The sequence below is a fragment of the Zonotrichia leucophrys genome, chromosome 5, assembly GCF_028769735.1.
Source record: "Zonotrichia leucophrys gambelii isolate GWCS_2022_RI chromosome 5, RI_Zleu_2.0, whole genome shotgun sequence".
In the NCBI taxonomy this organism is placed as follows: domain Eukaryota; kingdom Metazoa; phylum Chordata; class Aves; order Passeriformes; family Passerellidae; genus Zonotrichia; species Zonotrichia leucophrys.
The window spans coordinates 15,958,184-15,975,132 of NC_088175.1; the positions used below are offsets into that span (position 1 = coordinate 15,958,184).

Below are 16,949 nucleotides of genomic sequence, written 5' to 3' on the forward strand. Positions count from 1 at the left end.
AGATAACCTAAATTCTATTAACCTCCAAAGCCTTTAAGGTGTCTCCAATCAGGCACCTGATAACCTGGACTGAAGTGACAGAAAGCAGTAAACCCTGGGATTTCAGCAGAACTCGGGCTGTTTAAATGTGGCAACAGTTTCTGACTCAGCAAACTGCTTTGCCTCTCCATGTCCCATTTTCTCATCTTAGAATAAAAAATACAAAAATTGGTTGCTTGCCCTCTGTCAGTGCTGTGAGGGTCTAAGAAGCTGCATAAAATGCTTTGAGATGGCAATTTAAAAATAGCTAAGGAAAAAGTTAGCAAAAGAAAAAGACTAATACAGAACAGCATATGAAATATTATAACCATGACAAAACTACAGTGAGTCCCCTTCTCAGTTCTTTACAGCATAAGGTGATCACCATTTGTGAGGTCAAGGAAAAAAAATACAACCCTCCCTTGGGATATACAATTAAACATATCAAAGAGGTTATTTGCGTCCATCTGTAGCATCTGGCACTGGCCACAGTTGAGAGACAGAATACCAGAGCAGATGGACCAGTGTATACAGAAATTCTTATGATCTTCTGTGATTAATTTCTTCCTTCAGGTTGGATATGTCTCTTCAAATTGTGTATCAACATCTACCCAAAACTGGTGCTGACATATCATTGATTGTACTGTGAGTTTATCTGCAGCTCAGCGTTCTGGGACAGTTTAGTCCCTTGCTTACCTCAACTCTAAAGCGGAATTTCTTTATCAGTGAATTTCTACATTCACTCACACATTTTCCAAGCCTTGTCCTCAGAGATTTCTGACAGAGTCCATGACTCAACCGTAAATTGAACCAAAAATCCTTTTCAGTTCTTGAATCTTTGCTACTGTAAGACTGTAGCCTACAAAACTACAGACTATAAGATTCCAAATGATTTTCTAATAGTACACTCTTGTCCATGAATTTATAGAGTCTAGGTTTGCATGGCAGGATCCTAAAACTTGCCCACAAATTCTTTTGGAATGATTGCACTGTTTTCCTGTGATCTATGCAAAGACATGCAAAGCAAGGGTGAAGTAAAACAGCAAAGATAACAGAAATCTCTTTTACAAGACTCATCCATTGCAATTTTTTTTTGTTTGAGGACCATGTAGATAAGAATAATAAATTATTTTTAATCCTTATTTATAAACTATTTATTTTACAAATAATTAGAAATCATTAGCACTGCAGTATAAAATGATGACATCGCAATATTACAATACATCAGGGACTTTGTTGCCATATTTTAAGCTTCTTGACTTACTAGGACCTCTGTAAACATGGTCAAATTCAACTACACAAACGCCAGGGATTGAATCATGCTCTCTAGTAGGTGCCCTTGAAACCAGGAATCCAAATAGGTTATAGAAAAAGGTTGATGTAGAATGGTTGCTCAGGCAGTGAAATGGGATAAAAGAAAGAGCTCCTGCAGACATGACTGTTTTGTCTCTACATGGTATTTAGAGGGAAATACTCTCCACACACAGCCCCTAGCCCTTTCCTGATCCTGAACTCAGCTCCCTTATGGACATGAACTAAGCATCACCCCAAACCTTGGCAGAAATCTAAAAACCAGACACTGCTTCTGAAGAGAAGCAAGTTTCCCCAAGAAGAAATCCTGCATGTATCCCAGTGTACACATGGAGGGGTGTCCTGGCAAAAATGCCCACTATTCAAACACTGCATTTGAACAAACTGCTCCTCTTAGAGCCTCATGTAACAGAGGAGCACAGACAGGGCAAGCACACACCCAGAGGCACCACTGCTGACTGCCATACAGCCCTGCCTTCACCTGGGCCTGTCCTAGTGACCTTCTTAGCAACTCAAATAAAGCACTGCACAGCTCTCCTCTTGCCAAGCAGCAGCAGAACCCACCCTTTCTCCCTCCACAAAAAAAACGTGCCTTAAGTCTTTAGACTGACAGATATTAAGTTAAATTTATTAACGTCTTGTTCTAGATATTGATAAGACAACTTCAAAAACACATGATGGGAGAAAAACAAAAGAAAAAAAAAAAGAAAGCTGAATGGGTGATTCAATCATCACAGTAACTGGACTTCTGAAACATATAGAATACTCCAAAGTTTAGATTTAGGGTCAAAAAAGTGTGTGGCTAAAAGGGCACTGTACATTGAGCACCAGCAGCTCAGGGCTCTGCTGGACAAGATGCATATCCCACAGCCTTCTTCAGAGCACCTGAAACTCCAGCTCAGACGAAGAGCCAACAGGGCAACGCCTTTGCTGAGCTCTGATACTGCTCGTTCCTGTCCTGTTTATTTGGTGTATTTTTTCCTCTAGCTTCAAATTGCCTGTCTCTTTTCTTGAGTATAACTTGGGTCTTTAATGGCTCTTCTAATGCTTCTCTCCTTTACTTCTGATTAAAGAGAAAGAAAGAATGGGAACGAATTTACACTTCAACTTAATTTCCATTTTCCTCCTCTTTTCTCCTTCCCCTCCTCTGTCCCTTGATTGCTGAAATAACCTCAATAATTTTGTTCATGATTTTTGATAAAATGAATTGATTGAACAGTTGCAGACAAAATCTATCTTGTGACAGAAGCAGAAGACAGCCACCAAGGACAATGAAAGTAGAGGTTGGGGTATACAGTCAGCTTTTGGGTCACTGGTCTAAAAAATCCCCTCAGATTTCTAAAACCAGCAAAGAGAAATGCATTTCCACAATGCTCCTTGAAGCAGTAAGTGAAACCATCACCAGCAGCAGGAGCTGCTCTCACAAAGAAAGGACTGAAACAAAACACTGCATCTAACCACATAGCCCTGGCATTTCCCATGCTTCTGACAATGTATTCTTAGGATGAGAATCAGTATTTCTTTGCAGAACTGGCTGCAGAAAAGGCACCTATGCTTCTCAGGACTTCTTCTAAGGAGAGTACCAGAGCCATGCCACTGTGATGTTCCTTAAACTCCAAGGACCAGATATGCTGGCTGAAGGTTGAAGATAGCTTTCCAGAACATTGGGGGGGAAAAGTAACAACACAGTTCTTCTCCTTTCATATGTGTTACATCAGGATCTAACAAGATTTTAAAAAATCATTTTAGTTTTGCACTGCAGCACAGAGAAACAGAATCACCTGGCAATGTATGATTCACCATCCAGTATATCAAGGTAAACCAGGAGCAGAGCTAGGGAACATGTTTGGAGGTTCTTATCTTCAGTTCTGCTCCATGCTGTTGCTGAGGAAAAACCTCTTCAGCACTGCTCATTAACAGCTGGAATACGGCTTCAATGACATCAATGAACAAATTTCACACCAAGGAATGCACAAAGGGCTCAGGTTTCAATCATTTTTCAAACAGTTATCAAGTATTAATTAGACCAGTAGGGGAGGCTGCTCATTTTGCCAGTGTATATTTCCTAATGACTGAGCCAGGAAAAGTAGCCAAGTATATGGCTTGTTAAGTAGAAATTAACCTGCCTGAAATAACAATTACCTGATTTGAAATAAGCTTTGATACACACCACTGGCAGAATTTGCCACCCTGCCATCTGAGCAGAATTTGCCACGTTGATATTTGGTTACAAGATATATTCTTTTGATATGAAGCAAATGCACCTCAATTCTGAAGGACGGGCACCCACATCACCTTATTCTGTTCCAGCCTACTGCAATCCTGACATGTTCATAGTCCTGGTGTCAGAAAAATAAGTTACAAGGCAAATGGATATTTGTAGGGCACAGACAATTTTTGTCTCCAGATTCTCGATGAAAAAAAAAGTTTGAAAATAAGATAGTAAGAATTCTCTGCTCTGTTTCTCTTCTTCAAGCCTCTATAAGGTGCTGAATACATTTCTCAAGGAAAATTAATTTCTTTGTCTTTTCCTTGCCTCTAATGAACTGCCTCTGAATGCATGAGGGCACAGGAAAGAGAGCAGGCTCCATGGTGAGATAATAAAAAGTGAAAAGGCATTCAAAGCCATCAGTATCTTCCAAACTTACACTGACAGAAATATGCTGGACTGTAGACAGGGGAGCAAGATCAGGGAAACTTAGAATAGCTTTGGCATTCACTACTAAGCTACAAAGAAAAGATGACATTGGGGGAGCAGAGGTCATGCTACAGAGAGGTTACACAAGCACATGACTAGATGTAGGCCACGTAAACTGAGGATCACTCTAGGCCCTATCCAGGCCACCATCATCCCTAAACACTGTACTCAGTGAACATCAGTGAATGACAAACTCTCCTGTGAAAGCACAGAACATCACCATGATCAGTAGCACAAGTAGAATATGAGAAAAGCTGAGATAAGTTACCATTAGAAAAGTAAATCAAGAAAAAATAAAGGAAAGAGAAAAATGTCAGGTTTCAACCCACTGTTTCCACTTTCATTTCACCAGATACTAAAAGATCAACAGTGCTTGTAAGTAAGCAAACATGCCTATATGACTGCAATCCCCAAGAGTCCTTGGAGTGGAACTGTCCCACATGATCTTCCTATCTCAGGAAATTACAAAAACTGAAGGTTTTATTGCAATAAACACAGGAATTCCTATGTGTTAAATCAGACAGTGCAAATCTTTCCGGAGTAGAAGCCAAGTAGAGACATTGGGAGAACACATTTTCTATGTGTAGTCCAGTCAATGTAACACCCAAATAAAATTCATCAGGTCCTTTTTTATTCCTTTTCTTTTTTCTATTTTTTTTTAAATTCTCTTATTCAGAAACACTTGAATTTCTTCAACAATTTCAGGTCTATTGTATCTTTTATGTGTTCTCTCCCTTAACCATCCTGTATTTGACTTCCCAATGCTACTCAGGGAATTTCCATACTCTGCTGCTTTGTCTGCATGCTCATGGTTGAAGTCCTTATCAGAAGAGGAGGACTTCTGTGCACTGAAACATTGGTACCTGAGACAGCAAACACACAGAACCAGCTGGACAGAAACATTTCCGGATGTTACCCCTGTAAAGTCTCCACTGGCTGGAGTTATTAAGCAAACCAGCTGGAGAGGGAGCAGCAGGCTTCTGTAACTGCAAGATCCAGCCATGACAGGAAGCCATGAAAACCATCCCTGGGCAGTGCAGCAGACGAGCAAGGAAACAAAGAGCTCACCAACCATGTCCAGAAAGTCAGTTCTTATGCAGCACAACTTTAAAGACTGAACTTTTTGAAAAAAATCCAAACTTCACCTCCCCGCCTCTTCCAATAATTTGATCTTCTTAATTTAGAGTAATAATCTTCCAATAATTTGATCTGGTTAATGTATATTAATAATCTTCCAGTAATTTGACCTGATTAATATGCTGAATTTATTCTAAATTCAAAATCAAGTTCCAAGGATAGCACAGAAACTGATTCCCTCTGAAGTTATTAAATGGAGCCTGCTGACTAAACTGATGGTACTTTCTTCCTGAGCCCTCTGGAAAACAAAGTCTTCCCTCACTCTTTACCACGTGGTATTCACAGAATAAGTGAAGGATCTATTTTTTGCAATATTTTTATGTCTTTCTGATTCATTCACCCTGTTCCTTGATCATCTGCAGACACAAGACCCTCTGTAGACTGTAAAATACTTCCCCCTCTTCTGCCCTCCAGCATCAAGAATGCAAGAAGATGAAAGATGCAAAACTAAAAGATAATAAAGTAAACTTTAGCACTAGATCAATTTAGTAATGTCCTTTATCAGCCTCACTATTCATGCTTTGCAACCACTATAGCTCACACTAACTTCATTTTCATCTTAATACACCATACAGAAAAGCAGCCTAAATATACATCCCCAGATATAAAGCGTATAATCTGTAAACTACAGGAACAGGCAGATCATTTCCATTAGTTTCTTATGTAGCAAAAACCACAATTTACACCCAAAGCATATAATTATATTCAAATTCTAAAAGACAGTTTCGGAAGTACTTTAAATTCATAGTTTGGGGAAAAGTCACTCAGGGATATAAGAAGTTGTTTTAATGTGCAAAAACAACACACACACACAGAATACAAGAGCAGTAATATACAAAAGTGGTGAGAAAGCCATAGTGAATCACAGGTCCCTTGCTCCAGCAGCTCCCTGGTGTTTGGCATAGCCAGCACTCTGCTAAAATGCTCTCCTGCTCCTTCAGAAACACCAGTGCTGGGATTTAGCACTAGAGCCTGTCCAGGTTATAAAGCCATAGGGGATAACACTACTAGGATCTCTGTTCAGAATCTGAAGGTTTCTTGCTTGTCCTTCAAGAAGGGATACAAGCAGGCTGCTCTTTTAAGGTTCTCTGACATCTAAAGCCCAAGAGGACTACTGGGGTTTCATTCATTTCTGTGGATCCCGGCCAGGGATCTCAAAGCACACAGATGCACCAGAACTGCTCGCCTCACCTAGGTGAAAAAATGGTTTTGTCTTAATTTCACAGATGAGGAAAACAAGTCAGAAAGTAAAGTAATGTCTTGTCAAGGTCATACAACAAATCAGACCCATCGGTCAACTGCACGTCGTCTGGTGTGTCTTGGTGTACAGAGGTTACACATAAGACATGAAAACTTTTTTCTTTAGTTTTTTTTTTCTCATACAAATGACCTTCCATAGTTATCAAAGATCACCAGGACAGCAAGGGCAAAAACAAAGAAAACCAACCAACCAACCAACCAACCCCCAAATAAGGCAGCCAATCAGCACAGGACTGTCATCCTGGGCAACTACACAGAGAGCTGATCTTGTTAAGGCACAGCACATACATAGAAAAGAAAAAAAAAACCAGAAGAATGGTCATCCTTTGCACTTCCCAGACAAAACTTCAAAACTACTCCTTGCACCAGGAAGCTCCAGCTCTTTATTTGGTTACCTCCTGTATGGGAAACCATGGGACTTCCCCATCACTAGCTGGAGACTATTATGTTCTTGTCAGTATTGCCACATTACATGACCCAGGTGCATTTTCCTCCTTCTAGTGAGATGTGTAAGGAATTTGGAGCTCCCAACAGCACAGTATATAATAATCCAGTGGCTGTCATAATACTGTTCAAGCACATATTTTCATGCCATGGCAAAAGAAGAGAAAGAAAAAGAAAACAAGAAAAACTAGCCAGTATTATAAGGAAAAAAACTCATATATTTTTAAATGTAGAAACATTACAAAAGGTAACGTTGTCATTCTGCAGTATTGTGACTACATAGCTGATGTCACATAACCATAAATTCTTTACAACATCAATAACTATACAAAGCATACAGCAGGATCTTTCGTCTGTCTTTGAAATGTAGTCACCTCTACAGAAAAATGTGGCAGTTCCTTGAAAAGTCAGGGCTGTATTATCCAAAAGCGGAAACAATGAAGAAAAGAAACCTCTCTCCAGTCTAAATTGCAAAGGAAATACAAGGAGGAAGAAAGCCCTGATCTAATTCTGACTAGGACTAGCATTGTCCCTTTTGCAAAATGTGCTATGAGAACCTGGGCAAGCACAACATTGCTTTTAGAGGAAGCTTTTCTACATGTCTTAAGAAACTCTACCTTCAGCAGAATACGTCTGAGCAACATTTCAAAGAGCACAGAGACATTTATTAAATAAGACTAACAGGGTCCAACAACCATAAGATCATTGGGATCTCCTAAAAACAAGTACCAGGTGAACAGACTTTAACATTAGTTTTGGAGATCAATGCAAACTATCCCAAATTGAGAACAGTTAATACAGTGAACAGAATCAAAAGTCAAAGCATCTGATCAGAAATTGTTTCACAGAAAAGCATGCAAAGGATAACTCAAATAGCAAGCTCATTTTGAGGAAACAGCCTTTGTACACACCAGATTTTTTCTGTATTCAACTACTGAAAACTGTGCTCTCTCAAAAGAGCTACAGAGTCAGCACAGGGAGGGAAAAGCCCAGCTATGATCACTTAAAACTCCAAGTGAGTCAGTTTGGATGCTTTGATTTCTGGATAGCCAGCTTGAGATAATTTAAGAAGACTTTCTTTAAAAATAATTAATCATTGTTAACATCTCCTTGGAAGGGAATGTAAACATTCAGGCATACACCAGCACTAGTCTTTGCCAAAAAATTAGGCTTCATTGTTGATAGGAGAATAAAGGCAAGCCACAGAAAGTAGACAGACTAGTAGCATTTCACCTTTGCAGAACTTAATTGCAACCCTAATTTCAGCTCTGAGTGAAGTTAATTTTGCTGGATCGCTGACTGCTTTGCACAGAGCAATTTTTTCCATTTTGTTAAAACTACCAATCTTGGCTCAAAATAATCTCCTGGTGAAGGAGGAATGGGAAAGGTCCTGCTTTGTATTGGGGAATAGGCAGTGCCAAGGATGGGGAATCTGTTTCCTCTCATAAGGAAAAGGCAGGATTGCAAGAACATACAATCTTGAGATGAGTTACAGGTCACACTGGATGGGCAGCAAGGACATATGTATTCTAAAAAAGGGTGCACTGCTAGAGCTATGTGTGGCAATCTTTGACACTGCTTTGCAGAATCCCTGCCTATCTTATGGAAACACTCTTGATATGTCCAAGCATTCACTCTCATTTGCTAATTTTAAAAAAGACATAAGAGAAGGAAATGTTTCATATAATTAACAGAATGTCTAAGAATTGATTCAGGCCTGAGAGTTATACCCACAAGATCTGGTGATTGCTCACTACCAAGTCCTCACAACAGACTTACACTTTTTCCTAAGACTAGTGTAACAGCCCAGGCTAGCCTAGGCTCCACAAAGTGAAAATGAAGAGAAACTATCCTGTGCCCAGCATTGCTCCCACAGCTGCAGAGCAGTCCCTGCAGCCAGGGGCAACCAAGGCATCACACATCATCTCCGAGCACCTCTGCTCCACAGCCATTAAGGACAGCCAGAGAACAAACACCCCGAGAAGGAAAAGAGAAAGTAAATTAATTAATTCATCACTAAGACCAAACACACACAAAATCCCTTCATTTTATCTGTCAACCAGAGGCACACATTATTCGTCAGCTGAGGCCACGAGGATTGGAAAGAAGGGCTCTGAAGTCACTGCTGCAGGCTCCGGTGACCCAGCACGGCGCTAAACAGCCCAGGGGAGACAGGAGGATTCAGCACATGTGAACTTTGAATAAACACTGCCCCAACTTTGTTCCTCCCTCTGTTTCACAAGCCCCTAGTGAAACAAAAAGGAATCAAGGGTTTCCCTTCCTATTATTCAGGGATAAACATTCTGCTAGTCGAGGAAGGTCCTCACGTGGAAAAAAGATCTGTTCTAACTTGCTGAAGTCCCCTGCCTGGCCAGGCTCACTCCTCAGCTGAGAAGGAGGTAAATCTGTTAGAAAGACTTTCTCCTTGAGAAGATGTGCTGTGCCAAGTTTTGCACTTGCAGGTTGCAGCCCAACTACCATAAAGCACCAGCTGGGTGATTTCAGAATTAACTCTTGTAACACCAGCACAGCAGTGACTGCCAGATCTGGGTCCGGTCCTGCTCAAGGTAAGCCACAAGAAGGTCTCCACTGATTTTAAAGGAGCACTAAGACACAGGCTCCAAACAAGTGCTCACTGCTCATGAGACATTTATTTTTCCTCTGTGCTAGATATTAATTTGCTTCTTCAAACAGATTGAAATCCACTGGGATGTAGGAGGAAAAAAGGAAAATATGTTTAAATACAAGACTGAGTCCCAGTGGTCAGCACCGTGGGGCTGGAAGACAACACAGCAGGGTGGTAATGATCCTGATATGATTCCTTCCAAAACCAGTATTAATGTAGTCACTAAGCACGGCAGCAATCAAAATTAATTTATTTCTCTAGGGAAAAAACAAATTATCAAAATCCCAGGAAACACAGGGAGTGCACAGTCTCTTTGGAATCTGACTCCTCAACGCTGTTACAGATCCAAGTTCCAAGGGTCTCTGTTGTGCAACAGTGAAAGAACACACAAAAATAAACCATGCATGTTTCCAAGACCAGCTGTCTTTGTGGTCTCTTCTTCCTCTCTCAATCTGCCCACCTCATTCACCCTCTTATTCATGGCCAAAGGAGGTTTTTATGATAGCTTTGCTACAAGGCATGATGAGGAAAGAAAAAAAAAAATCCCACAAAAAACCAAACCACTAACATTGACTTATGCATTAACCCGAGCTCCCTGAATTCTCTATTTCCCTTGATTCCTTTCTGCAATGGGGGACATCAAAAAAATGCCTGTTTCTCACTGAAGTTGATAACTGCTTTTGATCCTGACTCTTAAATGAGGCTTTGCTTGACTTTCAGGGCAGATGGAAAAGCCATCAAGGAGAAAAGAGCTATCATTTCTTGACCAGGAAACACACTGTAGATTCTCACACAGACTACTGCCTGACTTTAACAGCACAGCCAAACACTATCACATTTTGTGACATCCTTCTCTCCTTTCTTCACAAGTGACCTACAAGCCAGACTTTGCTATCCCCTTTCATCACAGAACTAAGCTACAAAAGCTGAGGGGTTGAAAACCTTTTGGGGCAGTGACTGGCTGATCCCTCATATGTCTTGCTTTAGCACAACAGGGACTCTCTCACATGGTCCTCAAGCATTGCTACAAATAACAGGGCTCCTGCTGCTAGTGATTAATAACCCATAACTGAGTTTCACATGGGTGGTGCTTAACAGATGGTCTCAATGTCTGGCATAGCATTGAGTCCCTTCCCATGTGGGGCCTGAATGTTTCTCTTGCATTTTAGGATGGATTTGAACTTTGGAGCAGAAGTGGGAGTTTGATAGGCTGAAAGGACAGTGCCACTTGTGTCTGCAGAAATGGCTGAACACCTCCCACTCAACCTACTGCACCCAGTGCCACTTCAGTCCTGAGCCCTGGCCTCTGCAGCACGGTGCTGTTCTGCAGTGCCCTGGGCTCCCCCTCCCGCACTGCCACAGCATCACGACCTACCTTGCAGAGCTCCCTGTCACCCTCTCCCAATGCCCTCCAGCAGCTCTGCCAGGGCACCTCCTGCTAGCACAGACCTGCTCCGCTAGTGCTCAGCTGTGACCTGCAGCATCTGCCTCCTGGCTGTGCTCCTGAGCCCTTTCCCCCTCCAGCGCTCCTTGGCTCAGACCTGCAATACCGAGCCTCTTCCACAGCTCTGCCAACGTACCTAGAGATCTCACTGGAGCTCCATTCATCGCTGTGCCATTTGAACCCTTCAGACTGCTCTGCTGGTCGTCTGAGCACTTATCTGTGCTCCAGTGCTCCAGGTTTCAATATCCTGGTAATCCTGATGCAGCCCTGCCAGCACGTCCCCATAGTCTCTGCTGCAGCCATGTCATGCGGCACCAGCTGTGCCAGGGCTCGTCCTTCCTTCCCTTCCCTCTCCTTCAAAGCGTGCCTATGTTTCATTTCTCATACTGGTTCTTCCTCTTCTTGCCCTGCACCAATGTGAATCTCTAGGTGAATACTCCTACGATGGAAGGCCAGACCTGACCCTGACCTGCAGCCCTGGAGGGAAAGGCCCAGGCCTTGGCCTGCCGGCCTCTCCCAGCTGATTTGACTGAAAACAGGAGCTAAGGACAAGGACAGCAGACAGGAGAAGGTGGAGATGAGGAAAAGCCCCCATGCCTGACAGGCCTAGGCCAACTCCTGTCAGGGTAGGAAGACTTGAGAGAGCTGGTTAAGAGACTGTGTAGGTCCAGATGCTGAGCATTGCTCAGCATTTCAGGGGCACGATGCTGGCCCTCTCACTCTCTCTTTAGACACTCTCTTCCCCTTCTCCCTTGCTGCCAGACTGAAAACCTACTCCCTATTATTTCCTGCCCCAGGGTTTCCCAGGAAGACAGTACCAGATACCAAGCAGGAAGCCAGGAGCAGGAACGAGACCTCGCCTTTTCCTTTGTACGCCCCTTCCTCTCCTCACCCAGGAACGCTGCGAGCGCGGAGGCAGGGGAGGAGCGGCGGCAATTCCCCAAGCTCCGGCTGGCCCTCGCGCAGCCGGCCAACCGGGAAACCAGCGTGGCCGGCGGGGAAGCTGCGCTGCTGCAATGACCATGCCAGCCACTACAAGCCAGGGAGTTAGTGCTTCCCCGTGGCAGGATCCCAGCGGGACAGCAGCGGATGCCCTTCCACCGTCCCGAGCTGTTCGGCGCTGCCACGGAGCGACTCGAGCCCGTCCCGGCCCCCACCCTCCGTCCTGCTGGAGCACAGCGGCCCGGGAAGGCGCCTCTGGAAGGGTGCGTCCTCAGCCCTAGGCTCGGCTCGGGGGCAGGGGAGGAGTGGGGGTTAATGGGGAGGGGGCAGAAATATGAGGGGCAGGGAGGACCCCCCTCCCCCGGAGACACAGCCATCGTCCCTGCTCCCCCTCTGCTGCTCCAACTGCTCTGCAAAAAGGTTAGAAAGAAACAAGAGTGGGAACCCACCGTGTCCTCCTCGGAGGGAGACAGGGGAGCGGTAGATAGAGATAGGCACAGAGTGGTGCTTGCTGCCGTGGAAGTGATGCTCATACTGAGCCTGAGAAACAGACGAGGAAGAGGAGGCAGAAGAAGCCACGTTAGAGGAACTCCACACAGAGCTGACGATACATCCCCAAAAGAGGGAGCACATCCACAGGGTCCAGGCGGGGCGTCGTCCCGGGCAAATGCTGGGGTCTATTCTCAGGTGCATGGTCAAGGCACAAGACACCTACAGACGGGCAGTCTGAATTCCAGCCAGGGAGAGAGAATAACGTTCATGATGCCAGGGGACCCATGCTAGCAGAAAGGAGAGTCGCTTCCGAGGCTCTAGGGGTGTGCGTGTGTGCTCAAGAAGAAAAGAGACTGTGTGTGCGAGAGAGCGAGTGCTAGCGGGGAAGGGGAGGGAGGGGGAAGGTTAGTAACCACACAGAGACGAATAAGACGCGCCGTTTCCCAGGGCTGGATCTACTGTGGCAGGAACCCCGCGGCCGTACCGAGCCTCCAGGAGTGCGCAGGAAAGCCGCACATGTCCGCACGAGGGTCCTGTTCAGGTTCCTCCAGGATCACGGGGTCCTTGAGGACTTTTCCCTGCATGCGATTCCTGTCTCTCACTTTGCTGAGAGGGACTATTAAAAACGAAAAAGAAGAAATAAGCCAGGGACCCCAGGTAAATTTTTGATTTTTTTTTTTTTAATCCCAGTGCCGGGGGGTTTCTCTTGCTTCTCCACTAGCAAGTGTTGCAATGCAGAACTGCTAGGACACGCACACGCGCGCACACACACACACACATAGCAATCTAGATTATCATCCTCCTTCCACCGAATCCAGGCGACCGAGGGCACAAGGCGATTAACCCTGCGAGGCCGTAGAGCGCATCGCCAGGTCCTCCCGGGCAGGTTGGAGCGGGCTGGAGCGGCGGGGCGGGCGGCGCGGTGCGGACGCGGAGCGAGCGGAGCCGGGGGTGGCTGCGGGCGGGCGGCCGGCGCCAAGTGCGGCCAACTCGGCGGCGCAGGTGAAGCGCAGCCGGGGCGGCCGGGGAAGCGGCTCCGCCAATGAGCGAGCTGCATGCAAATGTCCCGGCGCCGGCGAGCCAATGGGAGCGGCGGCAGCGCTGCGCAGAGGGACTGGCTGGCTCCGGGGAGAGGCGGGGCCGGGGCGCGGCACCGCCCCCGCCATTCATGCGCTCGTGCGGTCCCGCGCGCCCCCGGCCCCCGGGAACACCCGGCTCCGGAGCCGCCGCACGGGAACGGAGCCCGGCACCTACCGGAGCCCGGTACCCACCGCAGCCCCGAGCGGCCCCGGGCAAACGCGCCCACCCCGTCCGTGCGGGGCCGGGACCTCCTCCCGTGCCGCCGTCTCGCTGGGCCCCGGGGGGCAGCCGGTGCGGGGAGCCCTCGGCCGCGGCGCGGGAATGGATGCGCTGAAGCGCTACCGTCCCGCCGCGCCGCCTGTCCCAGGGCTCGTCCTGCGGCCGCACCTGCTCAGGAGCAAACGAAGAACCAGGAACGATCGCGCTCTTTAAAACTCCCTGCGGCTCTTAACGATTTTTTTTTTTTTATGGCTCCTGCAACAATAGGTGTAGTCCAAGCAGGAGTATCTGCACTTAATCCTCGGAGAGTGAGGAATGCAGCCGGAGTTTGCAGCCCATAAATTAATAAACAAATGCAGTAGCTTTATCTAGTAATTTACTGCCTATCAATTTGCATTGCAAAAATCCCCAGTCACAGTGGGAAAGGCAAGCACGAGGAGTGAAGTGACTTACACACGATCACTCAGGGAGTCAATAAAGAGCTTTAGAAAAGGAGCCAGCCAGCCCCAGGACTCACCTTGCACTGCACTGCCTCCTTCCCTTTCATTTATTCATACAAACGAATAAATTGTTTATGACTGTAAGTTTTTTGTTTTCCCCTCTAGAGCCGTGTTTGTAGGTGTGCACGCATGCGCCTCTGAAAGCTGCTGTTTGACTCGACGATTCCCTAACACTGAGGTGCTCTGTTTTCCGTCATTGATCTCAGTTTGGTACATGTCAGTAACTTGTAATGATCAGCCTGAGTTGCACACCTAATACTATTAGTTGAGCCTGATATGCTTGTAATTTATTTTCTAGTAACTTAGAGTATAAGTGATCTAAATCAGGGGCTAAACATCAGAAATGCTTTGCTCTTTTGCTGGGTTTAATCAGTGATTGTGAAAAGTAAGAATATTATCTTCACATTTATCTCCCATCTGCCACCTAAGAATCTCAGAGTGCTTTAAAATCTTTTATTAATGAAGCCATTCAACAGCTTTAGGTATTGCTTTGCCATTCTGTAGATAAGGAAACAGAGGCTCAGTCATGTTGAGCCAGTGAGTGACTGATAGACATGGGAACTGAACAGACACTGAGATTCTCCCTCCCAAGCACTACATGCTGTTATTATAAACTGTTTGACTGATTTGGTGGCAATTTGCTGGCCTTAAAGCGTGAATATCAGCATTCCTGACAATGGGACACCCATGTGGTGACAGGACTGAGTACCCTGCAGTGCAGGTGCCTCCTGGATGGCAAGTTTGCAGTGCCATACAGAGGGCACAGAGCAGTTTTATCTGTGCAAAACAACTTTTCCTGGCCTTGAGTTTTGTTGAGGAAACTGAGGTTGCTGCCATACATGTGGTGGGATACCACATACATAAATATGTACTTGGGGGAAGGGGGGAATGTAACCTGTCATCACACCTTGAAGGGCTGCTGACCCATGAGTCAGCACCCTTGAATCCCTCATCACAGAAGTCCTAATTTTCCTGCAGTCCACAGACAAAGTACTCCAAAAAATTTATTGTGTAGTTAAGCTGTAGGGAGCCCGATTCAGGGGAAGAGGAGAAGGACAGGTATTAAATACACATCACTGAGTAGCTGATTTGTAAAATAAAAGAAATCTGAATGAGTTTCAGACCAGATAATTATAAGCAATGCAACAAAGATCTGCCTCCCATCATCTTACTTTCTGTTTTCTCTGGCTACAGCATTACAAAAAGGACAGAACGTGTCACATATTACAGGATGAGTCAAAGGGGCTACAGGTGCTACAGGTTTAAACACTGAGGACTCAGTGCTGCTTTCCAGGAGGCAGGGGTGGAAAATTCATCACTTTGTGTGGGAAATATAAATGTTTTAGAAAGTGCAGTTATAGAGATAAGAGCAGGGGAACTGCATGGATACACTCCTTGCCCCTGTCCTGCAGCTATTTGCCCTATTACTGAAAGAGAAGAAAACAGAAGAGGTTGTTTCTCTGACTAAACTGTGGTAGCATCCTTCGGCTTTTAATTCCCCTTTAACAGTCCAACAGGCCACATCCTCTTCTCCTCACACAATCCCCTGTTCATGCTGCCCACCTACCTCTTGGGTTGCTGTGGGAGACAGAGCCCACAATGGCCAATAAATTACCAAGCTCAAAAACAAATCACTGCTCCTTTTCCTCATTCAGTCTGCCACCAATCCTTCCCCACATACAGAGGTACCAGCCTAGGTGCTGGTAGGACATACAAAGGTGAGCATCACTTCAGACTGCCCTGGCCAGAGACAGAAAATGCCTGGACAGTCCATGAACAGGAGAAATAGAGTGGCTGTGTGTTGGCCCTCTGATGGGGATTTGCTCTACATTCTGCCTACCAACCTTCCTTTGCTGGAAACCAGTGGTTAAACTGCCTTAGGCAAAAATGAGAAGGGCCAAGAAAACCAAACTCTAGGAGTACACCATAAAAATAAATAATGAAAAAAGGCAAAACCTGTGAAGCTAGCTATAAATACATCACAGGATTCTGGTGACACCATAAAGTACTGGAACTTCACTCTGCCTTGCTTTATGAGATGTCACTGGATGTATTTACTGCCCTGTAGTTCACAGGTGACTCATTTATTTAGCAGCACCACTGCAGGAAAAGGGCAGATTTCAATTGCAGTCTTCCTTTTGGGTGGCAAGGGGAAGTTTATAGTCAGAAGTGAGGTTTCAACATTATTCCCATTAGATTTACTTCAGAAGAGGCTGGCTTTGTTGTATTCATATTAGTTTATTTGATCTGGGTAAACATAGTCTTTCTAAATGCTCTTGTCCCTTCAGAACCAAGATGGAATCCTTTAAAGGATAATGGTTTCCATGATATGTTGTGCCCTACAAATATGAGAAAAGTCTTATTTCCTACACAGCTGTTTCTTTTACTAAAAGAGCAGAGGGTCACTATAATCTGCAGAAATGAGAAATAATAAAACAATTGTTTCTGAGTTTTAGAATCCCAGAAAGAGACCCAGTCATCTTCAAGCCCAGTAAGGGTTTGTACTCTGCCTTATTTAAAGGATCAAGTACAACTTTCTCTATGTTTCTTACTAAATCTTAGCTGTTAAGTACTTTGTTGCACTCAGAACTGAGAAATCAGTGCTGCTGTAAAATCACAGATATTTTAAACTGGATCCAATGGGGAAAGTTGATTAGCATTTATCAGGGCAGGGTGCCTGCCAGAGAGAGGACAGCTTTGCCTCCACCAGTAGAGGCTAACAAGGTACAGTGTTAGTCAGTGCTTTGGTATATAATAAGGTTAAGAGAATAAGGTCAG

At 45.0% G+C, this 16,949-nt stretch overlaps 1 protein-coding gene across 9 annotated transcripts in view; it reads right to left on the minus strand.

Moving 5' to 3' along the window:
- NRXN3 (neurexin 3) overlaps positions 1 to 16,949 on the minus strand; it is a 964,874-nt gene that overhangs the window by 340,106 nt on the left and 607,819 nt on the right. For 6 of the 9 annotated variants that reach the window (XM_064715479.1, XM_064715473.1, XM_064715477.1 and 3 more), the window contains exon 1: positions 12,330 to 12,827. The exons of the other annotated variants lie outside the window; for them this stretch is intronic. In XM_064715479.1, the coding sequence (XP_064571549.1) occupies positions 12,330 to 12,573 (244 nt within the window). In that variant the 5' untranslated portion in view covers positions 12,574 to 12,827. Of the gene's footprint in view, positions 1 to 12,329; positions 12,828 to 16,949 lie in introns of those variants that run through there. 9 annotated transcript variants of the gene reach the window in all.